This window comes from Megalops cyprinoides, chromosome 15 (assembly GCF_013368585.1).
Source record: "Megalops cyprinoides isolate fMegCyp1 chromosome 15, fMegCyp1.pri, whole genome shotgun sequence".
Lineage (NCBI taxonomy): Eukaryota > Metazoa > Chordata > Actinopteri > Elopiformes > Megalopidae > Megalops > Megalops cyprinoides.
Genome location: NC_050597.1, coordinates 8197133 through 8213304, shown reverse-complemented (window position 1 = coordinate 8213304; position 16172 = coordinate 8197133). Strand labels below are relative to the sequence as shown.

The 16172-nt window shown below is 41.7% G+C and overlaps 1 protein-coding gene across 3 annotated transcripts in view; it reads right to left on the bottom strand.

The window, feature by feature from the left end:
• LOC118789909 (cGMP-dependent protein kinase 1) overlaps nt 1–16172 on the bottom strand; it is a 91020-nt gene that overhangs the window by 24150 nt on the left and 50698 nt on the right. For all 3 annotated transcript variants that reach the window (XM_036546644.1, XM_036546642.1, XM_036546643.1), the window contains exons 4-7: nt 12947–13052; nt 8740–8803; nt 2113–2190; nt 897–991 (exon numbers count right to left, since the gene is read on the bottom strand). In XM_036546644.1, coding sequence (XP_036402537.1) covers nt 897–991; nt 2113–2190; nt 8740–8803; nt 12947–13052 — 343 coding nt within the window. The remainder of the gene's footprint in view (nt 1–896; nt 992–2112; nt 2191–8739; nt 8804–12946; nt 13053–16172) is intronic.

Below are 16172 nucleotides of genomic sequence, written 5' to 3'. Positions count from 1 at the left end.
TATTGTTCTATAGTCTATATTGACTATAGCATATGGTTCTTGATAATGCTTAGCCTATAAACTAATGTAGGCAGAGCTAATCACAAAAATAGGCACATGGTGATATTTGTGAATGCGAGGAGAAGAAAGGATTAGTAGAGGAACCAAACTTCATCCCTCCAGTAGAAAATCAATCCATTGTCATTGGCTGATGGCAATCACTTGATATTGTTAAAGTGTCCTGATATTGTTAATCTAGGTCCTATTCCATTTCAGAGTAGTCCCTTTTTCTACTCTCTACTTTCCTTTCAAAGGAGATCAGTGAGGTTTGGCCATGGGATTAGAGGGAGGCTGTGATGAGGTGGCTCCATGGTGTGAATTAACACCTCTGTGTCATGGTATATCGCTGTTTTTCATTTCTGCACAAATACCTGTTGTATCTGTCCTTGTAAATGGGATGCAAGTGGCTTGCATATATTATACACATTTAGGGCAGCAGTGTAGCACAGGGGTAAGGAGCAGGACTCATAGCTGAAAGGTTGTCAATTCCATTCCCCACTGGGGTACTGCTGTTTTGCGTAATGTAGTTTAAAAGCCACTTTTACTTCCATCTACCAGTACATGAACCCATGCGCTCCTCCTGTAAACAGCTGACCACCTGTATGTACATCATGCGTGTTTTGCATGGGCAATGGGCTAGTCATCCTCATTACAGTATAATACTTGTATTTATTTTATCCAGCAGATGCGTTTTACCTGGGAGACATGCACGGCTCACAGCTGACATTCTCACAGCGCTGCTCCACGCTGCCACACAACCCCTCCCCCTCCCCCAATGAGGTTGTGGGTACTGATCCCTCTGCACACTGGCTTAGCAGCGGCACAGCCGGAGGTGCGCCAGTAGGAGGCGGTCTTACCCCTGCAGAGCCTTCTCTCCGAACCAGCCCCCCTTCCCCAGCGTGCGCAGATAGACGGATTCTTCGTTGGGCCAGTCCTCTCTGGTGACGTTCACCTGCCAGGGTTGGGGGACAGCACATCGGGTCACTGTTGCTTTACTCACTGCCGTTTTAATGGAGCCGACGCAGGGCGTACAAGCACACAAGCTGCGTTAATGTGTCTGCGGGGGACCTGGAGATTCGTACCCAGAACAGGCAGATGGTAACAGCAGTAAGGCAGCATACTCAGTGCTTCTTACAAGGCACCATGGTGACTCACCATAATGCTTTATATTTTCCCCGGGCTCACTTCAATGGGCTATCCAGATTTCACGTACTGAAACAGACACCTTGATGTTCCAGCAGGTGTGAGAGTGATGTTTCTTTTTTATCAGAGCCCTTGCGTCATTCTGTCGTATCTGTCTGGATCGGGGGGGTTTTTACCAGTAAAGTTAATTCAACTGAATAATGAAAGAAGAAAGAAATTGATTTGATGTCTGGAAAACTTTATGCCTTTCTTGAATGGTTACACAGCATGCTTGTTGTAAATTATATCAACAAGTATGCATATTATATCAGCAAGTCTTCATCTTCATCCTTTTAAAAAGAAATAGCATTTAGAACTACCTGTCATGCCATAGCAACATTACCTTGCACATAATTGGGCAGTTCAGAAGTTCAGAAGTAAAGGATGTGATTATTTACTGATTAGGCAGGAAAATATGGCAATTTTTAATTGAGTTAATTTATCAGAGAATCTCTGATAAGATGTGTATTGTATAGACCAATTTTCTTTTGATGTGATCTGAGAGTTAGTGAGGAGCACAGAGAAAAAATGTTCAAACACACAGAATGGGAGAGAGTGGGAAAGGGAGCAGAGGTAGGAGTCAAACCGAAAGAATGAGAGTGAGAGAGAACGAGAGAAAGAAAGAGAGGAGGCACAGTCAGAGTGGGAGAGAGACAGAGGGAGAGAGGGAAACCATGAGAAGCAGAGATTGAGTGGGAAGGATAAAGGGGCAGAGTGTGAAAAAGACTGAAAGGGAGAGAGAAGTGCTCCTTCCTGTTCACGCAGAAATCTGAAGTGAATGTGAGAGGTGTTAACGCTTACCCAGAGTACGGGTCACAGTCCTGTCTATGCCTGCCCGGTATCCTCTGTCACCTTTGATAAAGTCTACATTTGGGCAGATTGAAGTCTCACCTTTCCCTTGCTGATAATAAAGAAGGTGTCTCCCCTGGCCCCTTGCCGAACAATGTACTCTCCTTCCTCGTAGTGAGTCTGTGGAAAGAGAAACCTTGTCACTCAAGCTGGCTGTCAGGCGCAGTCCCCTCAGTGCCCAGAGGGGGAGCTGTGTGCTCCCGCAGCAGCAGATGGGGACCTGGTGTCATCGCCCGAGACTCTCACCGGTCAGCTCTTCCATGGTTTCAGTCTAAGACTTTGACATGCCCTTTGCCACCCGGAGCTTTGTGCAGAATTTCTCCAGTTTGATTCAGGAGAACGTGGCGTGTTTCTCTTTGTATTCCCTCCTTAATATCGACTCATTCCAACACAAGCTGGCAAGGCTTGAATGCTGAACTATCATGTCACAGCTAGGGCTATCGCTGAGTTATATAGTTAGCTGTAACTATTTGTGCATTTCCACTATAAAGCAATGGTTATGTTCTTAGTAGTACACAGGACATGAAAATGCTGTGAGGTTGACAGTATTATGCACCAGCGATAACCACATTGTTTGTTTCATATGAAACACATGACATCACTGTCTCAAAGCCACACATGCTTGCCTGTCCTATACAGTTTTTAAATGGCACACTCAAATCTCATATGATTAAAAACATGCATTTGCTAATATTTACATGTCACTGTTCTGGAACAAACTTTTAACTGATAAAACCTAAGAAATATACTGAATATGCAATATTTTAAAGACTAGAATAATTATGAATAATGATTGTAAATGGGTCTATAGATCACCCTGGCCACAATGTAAACCTTCACTGAAACAAACCGTTAAAACTTGTTGCACTGTAAAAAATATGGTAAAGAAAAGTACTGCAAACTTTTATTCTAACCAATACTCAAGCGGAAGAGCATGGAACCCTTACGCAAATTAATCAGAAATCAGATTTTTTTTTCTGAAGCAAGACTATATTCACACAGAAAGACCTTCAGTTTTACGAAATCATTTAGGGGGCATAAATGATGATAGCAAGGGGTGGGGGAATGGGTCAATTATTCATGCATAAATTACAATTTGATCATTCAGCCTTACCAAGCACTATTCAGCTCTCTGATATTTCAACATACATAACCCTGAAATGATGACATAAAAAACTATAAAATAAATGTATTGGAAAGGTGAAAAAAAGGACATTCAGAGGAATTGTGAGAATGGATAAAACTAAGCATCTATTATGTATATGACACATTTTAAAGGCGTTATTTTAAAAGTGAAAATAACATGTCTCACCTCATGGGCCATGTCATAAATCAAAACTCTGGTAACACAGATAAGGAAGAAGTCTGAGACAGTTTTCCAATGACTCAGTGAGGGTCACGCTAAATATCACTCCGGACCTCTCCAATAATCAGATAGGACAGCACCGATAAAAGCAGAAACACGTTGATAATCGGATAGGCCCACTGCTAATATTCACTCACAACCACATTAATTATCACTCAAGATCCCACTAACATTCACTCAGGACTATAGTAAAAAATGAGATCAGGCACAGACTATACGTACACCATAATAGATCAGATAGAACGACACGAATATTACTTCAGGCCCACACTCATACTTAGACACATAATATTAATCAGATAGGACCACATTAATGATAGGAACACAGAAAAAAACCTATATCATTATTAGTGCTATCCTTGCTGTAATCAGCTAAGATTGAGCTGTAATCTGCTGAGACTGTACTAATAAACCCTTGGGTGCATGCAAAAAATTAAGTTGGACAGCACTATTATATCGAACTGCATCCGTGTAGCACAGTGGTAAAGAGGACTCGTAACCAAAAGATTGCTGGTTCTGCACTGGGGCACTGTTGCTGTACCCTTGGTCAAGGTGCTTAACCCAGAATTGACTCAGTAAAATATACAGCTGTATGAATGAATAACATGATAAAACTGTAACCTATGTAAGTAGGTCTGGATAAGAATGTCTGCTAAATGACAATAATGTTATGTAATGTAATGACTGCACTATCACATGGAATTGCACTTATAATGGCACACAACCGTAGTATTAATCACTAAGGACCCCACATTCAAGCACTGTAGGGTGTGAGGACTCATTATGCTGTGCCATATCTCACCTGTAGGATGCTAATCAACACAGACAGGAACCGCACAGATCCTCACATTTTCAAACACATGAAACCACTGACTCATCGGAGGTGTCACTTCTGACACGCGTCTGCATCGTTCTCAGATCCGTCTGACATTTACCGGCCGGAGATGGGCCGGACCGCCTCCGAGGTCTCTATTAAATACCATTAGCCACGCCGATGACAAAAAAAAAAAACACCTCCAGATGTTGACATTCATGAAAGCAATTCCCTGCAAAACCAGCGTGGCTAAATGTAAGACTGAAGAATTATTGCCATGGAAACCATTAGCCGGTAACAGGCGCGGTGTCACCTGGAGCACCTGTTGTAGCCCGTGGCAAATTACGGATTCAGCAGAAACAATTCCCCCGACAAATGAAATGCTTCCAAAGGCCCTTTGGAATATATACATTTCAACTAGGGCTTTGAATCTGTGGAAGTGATTGTGCCTGGAAAGAAAAATGGAAAATACAAGAAAAATGGAGAGGTGGAGGTGAGCATGAGGAGGCAAAGGGATGCCAGTCACACCTGACATGAGTCTGTGAAGGTAATTTACATTTTTATACCTTTTGAGGAAACCGGTTTATCACGCTATGGTAATAGACAACCAAAGTTGTCATGAAATTATCCTACTGCTGCTTTGTTTGAAACTCCAGCAAGATTATGCTCAGTTATTCCAATACTGAATATATCATCGTGAGTCCTCTCATGAGTGACGTAAAATTGCATGCAGGGTACATCCATCTTAGCCCTGACCTTTTCACAGTATGGTCCTCATATTGTCAAAAAAGCGAGAGGTAGATCCAGCTCAGACTGCCCTGGCATGAACTCCTGCACTCACATTTCTGAAAGGTAGGATACCCCGCAATGTAATAACCTGCCTCTGCGAGGCTCAACCCCAGCTTAATGAGTGGAGCGTATTAGTAGGTAGTGCCAACACGTGCTGTCAATCACTCCCCGTAGCAAATCACCACAATGACTCCAATCCGGTGAATCTTTCACAACAAATGATTCGCCCACCCTGAGGTTTATGAATCCTCAGTCTTTGTAATGACACCCTCCTTCACCACAGTAAAACCTGCATTTAACATCTGTCAGGGGCTGTACAGGAGATGTGCAAACGAACATGTCCAGGGGGTTCGCACCTGCGCAGATTCAATGATATTTCCATTATGGAGTGTGACATTTAAGATCTGTTGCCAGTGTGTGCTGACTGACTCAGCTGGCACAGGAAAGACATCCCACATTCAAACTTCCTGATCAACATGAACATTTAATGTTACTCCTCATAACTCTTCGATATCAGTGAATCAGCCTTAAGAGCTAGAGCAACCCCTGCCTCCCCCTGTCCCTCCTCACCCCCCAAAGTGTCTAGGCTTCACATTCCTTGAGTGGGGAATTCCTTAAGTTCCTTATACACACCAAGCATCCTCTGAGCCCACTCCCTGCCCCTTAAACACAGAGACCCAAGCGTGATGTTTGGCCTGACTGCTGAGGTGGCTGGAGCGTAGCACTGTGGCGCAGCATAGCGCAGAGCCAAGCCCCCCCCCCCAGCCATGCCCACCGGCTGAGCCTGAGGGAGTCTAATAATGGCCAGCTTTTTCGCTGCTCACATTTCACAGAACGGATTCCGCCACCGGGGCTCTCCCACGCCCCTTTGGCAGCACTCCCCAGCCCACACTGCAGTGACCCAGCAGCCTGGACACTCAAGAAGGGAGGCTGAAAACGTTCAACGGATTTCCCTCTCCAAAGTCCTGACCGCGGTGGAGATGGACAGAAGAGCCGCAGCGTTGGTCCGTCTATCTAGCTGGTTTGATCAATTTTTGTGAAATAACTGGTTGTATTATTTGACAGTTTTTAGCTTGTCTTTTTATGGTAGTATTATTTTCTGCTTTTGCCTTCAATAATGTGTCTGTATGAATTCCTGGTAAACATTACACCATGATTATATTCCCCATCCATAACCCTTCCATCAGCAGTTAGTGTAAATAGGAGCTGAGATAATCTGTGTGCGGATAATTGAGAATAGACCATATAGTCTACACGTTTTAAAATGCAGTTATATTCTTGGACACAAGATTTCATTATTGCATTTCCTACGTTACTGGAAAAACAGCCACAAAAAGTGTTAATGATACTTACATTCCCTGTACAGCAATGAAAAAATATAAAATGACACAGAGCCTCTGAATATGACATGAAGGTTCAGCCTATGAAATAAAAATATTACAATGCCACAGAAATGGTTTGCCCTCCAGTTAATTTAACCTTGGGTGGCACTGAAATGCAGGAATACAGTGCATTATTCGATGGAGATGGACAAATTCTGCATATGAATAATCCATATCGTCATTCTCGGCCAATTTACATAGTAAGTGTGAGGGCCAATGCTATACTCATCATCATATGTATTACAATTGACATGGCGAAACGATTTTAAATAGTATCATGCATATGGTTGTGGCACTCTTGTTATGAGATACATTTCTGTCATTAGTCTTTTTATTGTATAAGGCCTTACATGCATCACTGCCACCAGCTGTTTGATGATCTGCCTTCACTTTAATCAGACATAGCTGATGTCTGTCAGGTAATAAGGGCGTGACAAATCACATTGCCAAGTCTGTCCACATCAGTCAAAAACAGAATTCACTTGGACTTTATCTGTAAGTTCAAAAGATTCCACCAAGCCATGGGTTCCGTGAGTGACACACTTAAGGTGCCTTGCGGCACTGTAACAATCTGCATACTTAGAGCTAACTGTAGAGTGATGATGTGTAGGCCTGGAGCTACATGTGACACACGCTCTTCTTAACAGGCAGTTTTTTCAACTGGATGTGTAAAGCACCCTAAACCCTCTGTGCCATATTTTACTGGAACTCCACAGGCCTTCCTGAGGATGTTAAATATTCATGACCCTCAGAAAAAAATCTAATACAACTTCTTTTGCCTGTAACATGTTACATTAGGTTTTAGTGAGATATTTCAATAAAATGGTAATTAAGTGACATACTAAACTTGGTAAAACTTTGCCTTTTTGTTTTAGAGTAGATAACATCGGCACTTTGTCCTCTGTCATATGAGAAATGTATTTACAATACAAGCTTGGCGGCATGTGTGACTATTTAATCTTGCCACAGATTGGGAAAAATTAGGACATAATGCCAGAAATGTGTCCCTTGTTGTCTTTTTAATCTGGTATCAGTAACAGTAATCATACAGGGACCCCTGCATATACTACAATACACAGACAGAAGACACAGACAAAGGCACAAAAGCAAATATTTATCATCCAGAAAACTGCTAATATAAAGTAGCCCCTAATTAACCTCTCATTTTTCTGTTAATCCCTGCATCTTTCTTTTTTGTATTGTTATTTTGCTTTTTTGAATCAGGGACGAGGGCTTTAAATTTCCTAAACATTTTTTTCTTGCTACTGCTGTTTGCTTGTATTCTTAATTTTCTTTTTAAATCTCATTTTGGGAGAAAATATCCTCCATCCTCCATGCTGAACAGACTGAGGCTTGACATACCAAATCTACTTACAGAAGTACCAGCCATCGGCAGTAAAAAAAAAAATGGCAGCACAAAGAGGAAATATAAACTCCTTGGAACATTGTGTCAGAGCATATACTGCAGATCGTTAATAACTGAGATAATGGGATGGTTATTACTGAATGTGGTACTTATCACGGGATGCACTGCAGATCATTATGAAGTGAGTTGATGTGCAGTCTAAGACTTAGCCCTGTGGAGTTCTTATGTAAGAAGCTAACAGGCAGCACATTTTCATCAACACTACGTATGAAGTCATAGCACTAACGTCAATTTTGTTCCAGTTTCTTACAGAGGCACCAGAAGAACTGTGAAAATATTAAAAACATGACTGGAAATACCATAAAGAGGATTTTAAAGGACACATTTAGAACAAAAAAAATCACAGCTAAAACACTGGCACTTTGCAAGCAAAGTTCACAGTCTCTTATGATGATCTTGGGCAACAGACATCAAACCTTTTACAGTAACCACTCTTCAGAAACTGCACAAGGAAATGCATTCTAATGAAGCCTGATACAGAAATCAAGCACTGTACATGTGCCAACAACAACCTGTGGATGGTACATGGAGCATCTGTCAGCTGGAATCTTCCCAGCTTAGCAAGGCCCTTTGTTGTCATCTGGTAAAATAGTAATTACATCTTATTTGGCACTGTGTTTAAAGACATGCTGTTCTCTGTTCTCAGCAACACGCTCTATCAAAGGCTTGTTCCTCCAACCATTATGAGCCTGCTGCATAATCAGAATGGGTTATTATTTAGCTAGCATCAGTCTGTCAGTAAGACTCTGCAGCAGTGTAATGTAATTGGCACCAACAGAAAGGTGTGCACTACTGGGCACTGGCACCCTCTCTCTCCCATTGTGCATGTAATGAACATCTTTGTGCCTAAGGGTAAAAAATACAGATGAAAACAGAAACGTTCCTCCCTTACCTCCTCCAGGACATCAGCCAGCTTGCTGACTATCTCCTCAGGCAGGCCCTGGAACGTGGGAACGCTGTGAAAGAGAGAGCATGGGCATTCAGTACACATCACACACACACACACACACACACACACACACACATATACACCATCCACCCACCCTCACCTGCACACCCACACACAAACACACACACACACACACACATATACACCATCCACCCACCCTCACCTGCACACCCACACACACACACACACACACACACACACACACACACACACACATATACACCATCCACCCACCCTCACCTGCACACCCACACACAAACACACACACACACACACACACACACACACACACATATACACCATCCACCCACCCTCACCTGCACACCCACACACAAACACACACACACACACACACACACACACACACACACACACACACACACACACATATACACCATCCACCCACCCTCACCTGCACACCCACACACAAACACACACACACACACACATATACACCATCCACCCACCCTCACCTGCACACCCACACACACACACACACACACACACACACACACACACACACACAGTGGCAATCAGAAAATCTGTTTCAACTCCTAATGAGTGAGGAAAAGTAACAACTGCATATGGCCAGACTGGAACCTGTCCATAAAAGACATGGAAGGTGGACAGTAATTTGTCATTTCCTGTGAGTGTCACTGATTTCAGCAGCACTAAACACAACCTGCATTAAAAGGCATTATTGAACAATACAGCATAACATGAGTGCAGAAAGATGACCTAGTTCACATAATAAGAGTAAAGCCTGCACTGCTGTAATGAACCTCTCCTATGGTACTGTTAGGCAGCAGTGTGGTATAGTGGTAAGGAGCAGGGCTAACTGAAAGGTTGCTGGTTCGATTCCCCACTGGGGCACTGTTGCTGTGCCCTTGGGCAAGGTACTTCACCCAGAATCGCCTCAGTAAATATCCAGCTGTATAAACGGACAACATGTAAAAGTTGTAACCTGTGTAAGTTGTTCTGGATAAGAGCGTCTGCTAAATTACAATAATGTACCGTGCACAGTTGCAGCAGTGTGGTTGATGTAAACCCCTCCAGGGGGAGAGAGTTCAGTAGTCAGGCCCAGGGTGGTGATGCTGTGGGGCCGCAGACAGCCAGAGCTCTGCCCTGTCTCTTCAGCACGAGCCCTACAGCTGCACCACGCAGGCCACTTCCCCCGGAAACTACGTGCTTGGCACAGTCTGCAGCTCTCCATACTGTACGGCTGACAGATGACCTCTTCAACGAAAAGCCTTTCTCAAAGCACTGAGATTACCAGCAATTTGCAGCTAATAGCAAGCCGCGACTGCTTCCTGCCAAGGGAACTAATTTGGTGCAACCATCTGCTGCAATGTCTTCTCTTAGTGGTGACTTGACCCTCAATGTGCTTTCAGAAAATGAATAAATCTGCAGACATACATTTTATGTACTACAGCGGGACAGAATGCATCATATAATCCAAACTGTTCATTTGTTGTTCTAAATAATCCTGTAGAATATCAGTGTTTAAGAGAGGATGTCGGATGTATTGAATTAATGTAGCGGATGTCTTTGCAAGTAAAGCAAACTAATTCATGAATCTTTCATGATGTCTTAGGCTAACACAAAATGAACATATTTACACTGCACACACCACACGCATAAATCCACTAACATGCCAGAACAAATACAGCAAAAAGAGACAGGAGCACACAAAGCATCCTACATCACCCCATTTACCCAATCCCTGGCCTGCATGCTGGGCACTAATCTAGGTACCTCCTGCAATATGCAGCTGGAGGCTTTGTGAGCTGTCATGTAAACTGGAATATCCATTTCAGAAGCGCAGTCTGTCTCCATTAGCATCCTGAAAACAGCGAAAATACACACACACACACCCACCCACAAACACATTCAAACACACACACACACACACACACACAGAGGCATACACCCAGCACACAGAAACACTCCTTCCTAGTTCACTAATTTACCCAATACACTACCTCCCAATTACTCTCACTCTCTTCCTCATCCCCTTGTCTCTCTCATCGTCACTCCCCTACCTCTGCCATTAACACTACTATTCTGCCAGGACAATTATCAGACTGCCGATATGGCTCCAGACTGCTGGCCAGAGTCATATTTCATTTCTAAATGATATAGCGCATACAGTCATATTGCATCTCTTAAATGACACAGCACATATTCCACTCTGCGTTACCCTTTTACCAGCTTGAAGATATGTATTTAATGTACCTGGCTTTGATTGCTCTGGAGGATATCCTGTAAAAGATTGTGTGCTACATGAACAAATGAATACATAGATAAATAATGTATGTATGTATTATTATTTGCTCAACCCCCCCTCACCCCCCGCAAAATAGACTGCATACTAATCCATCACCCAGATACAATGGAGGCAGGGAAATGAGGAGATGTGTGAACTTCTGAATAGACTAATATGAATGCAAGTCATAACATCAGTCATAAAGGCTTATCAAAATATTTGTTTAGATGAAAATCTGAAGCTTAAAGCTGACTACTGAACAGCTTTTCTGGAGGTCAAAACAACACTGCAAACTGGGAGACTCATTCCGGATAAAAGGGAGGGAGTGGAATATCTGATTCATGATCAGCATCATTTCCCCTCAGCTGTTTGGGAGCCATCCGTATCAATGACTTCAGGGGTAAGAAAAGTGCTTGCTTTTTAAAAGCATAAATTACAACCTCTGCTGTTCTGAAAAGTCTGCTGGTCATTTAAAGGGTGTCTCAAGACGGCTGTGAAACACCAGTCTGATCTTGCCTACACTCTGTGTGGTGACATGCTCTAAGTTTCTGAAAAGTAACAGCTTGAGGTGATTGGTATTATAGCAGTGTTTCACAGCCCCTTTCCTTGGGTTACACTGTGTATGCCGCAATCATAAAAACTGCTTTCAAATAGTCAGGTTTATATGAACTGTCGTATCCCTATCTTTATAAGCAACGACTGTGTGAAAGAAATGCGTGGCTGGAGATATATTCATGCTGAGCATAACATACTACCCGCACGGTTTAATCAACACATTTATTTTAGCAACGTATTTGGGGCAGCTCCCTCTATGAACCTTAATTAGTGATCGGTGATGTCTGAGGTGAGCCATACCCCCATTACTGAAAAGTACTTCAAAAGGTTGACATTACATTAGCATTACAAGTCAGTTAATTGTTCTAGGCCTTTATATAGTTGACTGAGCAAAAAAATTCTAATTCCATTTCGTGAATACCAATTTGTGTTAGTAATTTGTTTGAGATATACACATGGGCAAAAACAAGATGAAACAATTCCATCACATATGTCTGCTAGCACAAAAACCCTTCCAAATGTTTATTTTACAAAAAATCATACCATTTAAGTGGTGCCAAACTCAGATTAGTATTTAGTTAAGAGACAAATCTATCCTGCCAAATTAATTAAGAACTCAGCTGGAATAAAATCAGCACAGAGTTTTCATCCAGACCCTGAGCCGAGGGACATTACTTTAGAAAACAAATCTTGATTACCAGATTGAATAAATACAACCCCTCAAAAGTTAGGGGACCTTAATTGGAAAGTCAGAGAATAATACAAATTAACTAACAGTGACACAAAAATGAATACACGCAAAAGAAGACACAGGATTGTGTGATACAGTCCTTCTGTGGACTGTTATGTCATAATTACACATTTCAATTATGCATGCATAACACAGGCCAGGGAAACATTTGGTCTTTGTTGCAACCAACTAGCACAGACTTCCAAGAAATGCATCCATTATGCAGTAATATTTCATGCATCTTTGATGAAGAGTTTTCCCCATGCAAAATTTCGGCGTAAAAATGTGGGCGTCTGTCTTTGATATGTGCAGTTGGTAACAGGATTTCAAGAAGATATTTTTTTCAGTATGCTCATGAATATGACGGTGATGAAGAGAGTGAAAAAGCAGATGATGAAGGCAAGACTGAAGGCAGGATATTTTCTTCAGAAGAAGCAGATACACAAACTGTACACAGCATACACATTCTTTCTCTTTCTCTCTCTCTCTCACACACACACACATACACACACACACACACACACACACACACAACAGAAACAGAGAGAGTCGTCCCAAAGAGGACACAGGAATGCCTAATCCCCAGGTCAGAGCCCCACCTTTTTATAAACTCCATGTACTCGGCATGCTTGATCAGTCCTGTCCGCATCATAATGGTCTGGAAACACTGACGGTCGATAGCCCACAGCTTCACGTTGACGAGAGCTACAGAGAGGGAACACAGTAAAAGCACGCTGTAAGTGTAATATACATTAAACAAGACAAGCGTAACAAAGGACATCAGACATGATCTGTCATCAGCCTCAACATACGGTATATACTCCCTGATTATCATCAGTATTGCTCGTCATTTAACTAAAATTATATTTGAGAGTTGAGGATACAGCAAATATACTTTCCAAGTGGTAGTGGTAGCTGTTAGTTTGCATAAATCCCCTGAAACAATAGAACAATTTGGTGTTTATTGAGACATAATGATCAAGGCAACCAAGAGGAACAAATGAATGTACAAAGAGGAAAAAGATTAGACCAAGATTAGGAAATGTCAAAGCTGTCTTGCAATCCATCAGAAGAAATTTAATAAAAACTCAATTGGGCATGTTTCACTGCAAAACAGACTTCTCCTGTCTTCAACTGTAACTGTATGTTGTATGTGCATACAGTGTGTGTATGTGTGTGTGTGTGTGTGTGTGTGTGTGTCTGTCCCCATTTCTCATAAAAACCTGAGGGACTGGCTCTGCCATCCCCAGTGTAAGGCTGAAGCATTTTAACCCAGGGTAAGGCTGTCAAAACTTTCTGAGATTTGAATGAAAACCCAGTGTGAAGTGATGCTTTTACAGAGCGTTAGAGTCCATCAAACAGACCATGATGCATAATTCAGATACAAAAATCACCATGGAAAAAAAAGCTTTCAGATTGGTAAAAGAAGACCCAGTTCAGTAGATATAGCCAAACATTGTCTAATTCTGAGACTCAGTTGAATACCACTTCATCATTATTTATCTTCAGATTGACTGAGACCTGTGTTCAAAAATTAGTCTGAGATTTTACAAAGCATGACAGCATGACATGTCAGCCAATTTCAGAGATTATGAAAATACTAACCTGGGTGTAACAGACAGGTGGCTGTAAAGCGCTGTGATTTTATACATGTTTAACACTGCTACAAAGAAATGAATGCTTCCTAACCCTTCACTCACACAAAGGTTGTCTGAGAACAGCTCAGTAAACAGGCACCAGGAAGACTGGCTGCAAACAATTTGTCAATCTGAAGTGCAAACATGTTGTGGACCCTTTAAATCAACTTTGACCTTTAATGGTAAAGTGTCGCCATTGTGCCCTTTTGCGTTTGCAGGCACATGAATATACACAAGCAGGCATATACACATTTACTTGGTACAAAATAACAGCTACAAAAATAATAGTTCTCTGCCTCTAATCCCCAGAACCTGCCTAGTAGCAGTGCTACCTTTCAGCCTTCTACTCTGATTTAATAAAAGGTCTCAACCAGAGACAAGGAGAAATGGCTTTAAAGGTGGCTTTTTACAGAAATTGCGATCATTAGAGATTCTCTCAGCTTTGTATAGAGATGAGCACACAACCACAGTTCACTGGGAAGATGCATTGTGATTGTGTCTAAGGGAGGCTACAGTGGTCATAGAAAGGATTTTTTTTCAATATACACTTTTTCCATGTAGATCAAAGACAGGCATGCAGAAATTACGGTCATAATTTAGACACACCGCTTCCATTCATTCAGTGTGTTAGAAATCCTCCTCTAGATGTTTGCGCTTAACTATGCATAGTAGCAATCTGTATCTGGCAACCCCAGGAAAGGAAATCAGCCTAAACTTAAAACCTAAAGAAAACTTACATAAAGATCACTCACTGTATCATAATACAAAACACTAACCTATCAAAGTCACATTAACACGTGCGTTTATTAATCTTAGCCTGAACTAGTAAACTAACATTTTGTTTAACAATGACTTATTTGGCTACTGCCCATTGCAACTGCAGATTCTGTTAACTAACCAGTTTGCAGCTGCATCTTTGTCCACTGCATAGACAAGTCAGAAAAGTTTATTACAATGAAGCAGGACTGGCCTCTGCTTAGACTGGCACCCAGAAGACCATGAGACGACAGCTATTGATACTGCCAAAAATCAATTTTCCTCCTCTCACAACCCTTAACCTGACTGAAATAAATCCGCTTCACAGTAGCTAAACAGCTGATCTACAGATCCAGGCCAGTCTATCCTCCAACCTGCACGAACACACTATGCTATCCGTCACACAGCTCCAGACAGAGGCAGATGGAACTGAATCACAGATTTCAGACTTAACCCAACCGTTCTGCAAAGCTGTTAGCCTTGTGTCTGTGACCTGAGGCATTTTTGCTGGAACCACTCGGCTACCAGAGGGACCATCACAATTCAGTCCGGACAAGGCTGGGCTAATACCTGTGTTCTCACAGGTCTCCAGCATTAAATATACAGTACAACATTATACCCTGTCTCTTTATTGACATGTCAGTTGGTTTCCTTACAGAAATTCCTCTCATAGCCCTGAATGGCTTAGATCACTTAGATGTCTTTAAATGGGATTCTGTACTTCTGTACTTAAAGCTCTTGATACAATTAGTTATTCAAAGGTGTAAATGTAAGTCTTTCAATTATATGTGAAATTCTTGGGCTTCAACGTTATCCTACATCTTTTAAGTCACTTCTAAACTGGAGCATACAACAGGTGTGTTTAGAACACTGGGTTGGTAGAGGATTGAGTGTTACCTTGATGGCCAGGTAATCTGTAAAATGTCTTGAGCGTGGCTTTCTTTGCATGTTTGTGTAAATGTGTGTGCCATTGATGTAAAGCTTACATGGTTTAAAAACATTCAATGATCACTTAACAATAGTCTGCTTCACAACACTATGTTTAAGAAGTTTACAGTTGCTAATGTGACCTTCCAATATCTATTACAATATCTATTATTAAAACCATACATATTTTAGAATGGTTTACATTCTGTGATAATCTCAATTCTTAAATCTTTTTTTTCCTCTTAACATTTTGGCCATATATGATACAAAATAAAGCAACTCTGTGGTGTCACAAGCATTTATCACTCTTCTCAAAAGAGGATTCTTTTTAGGAAGAGAACATTAAAGAGAAAATTAACGAAACCTGATTTATCGAATATTCTCTGCTTCAATTCCACATCTCTATGTCATTTCTGAGAAGATATTTTTTCACAATTGCACGCCAGTGATGTGTGGCTCATTTCTGACTGGGACTACCAGTCTTGTTTTCATTTTCCTTTCAAAG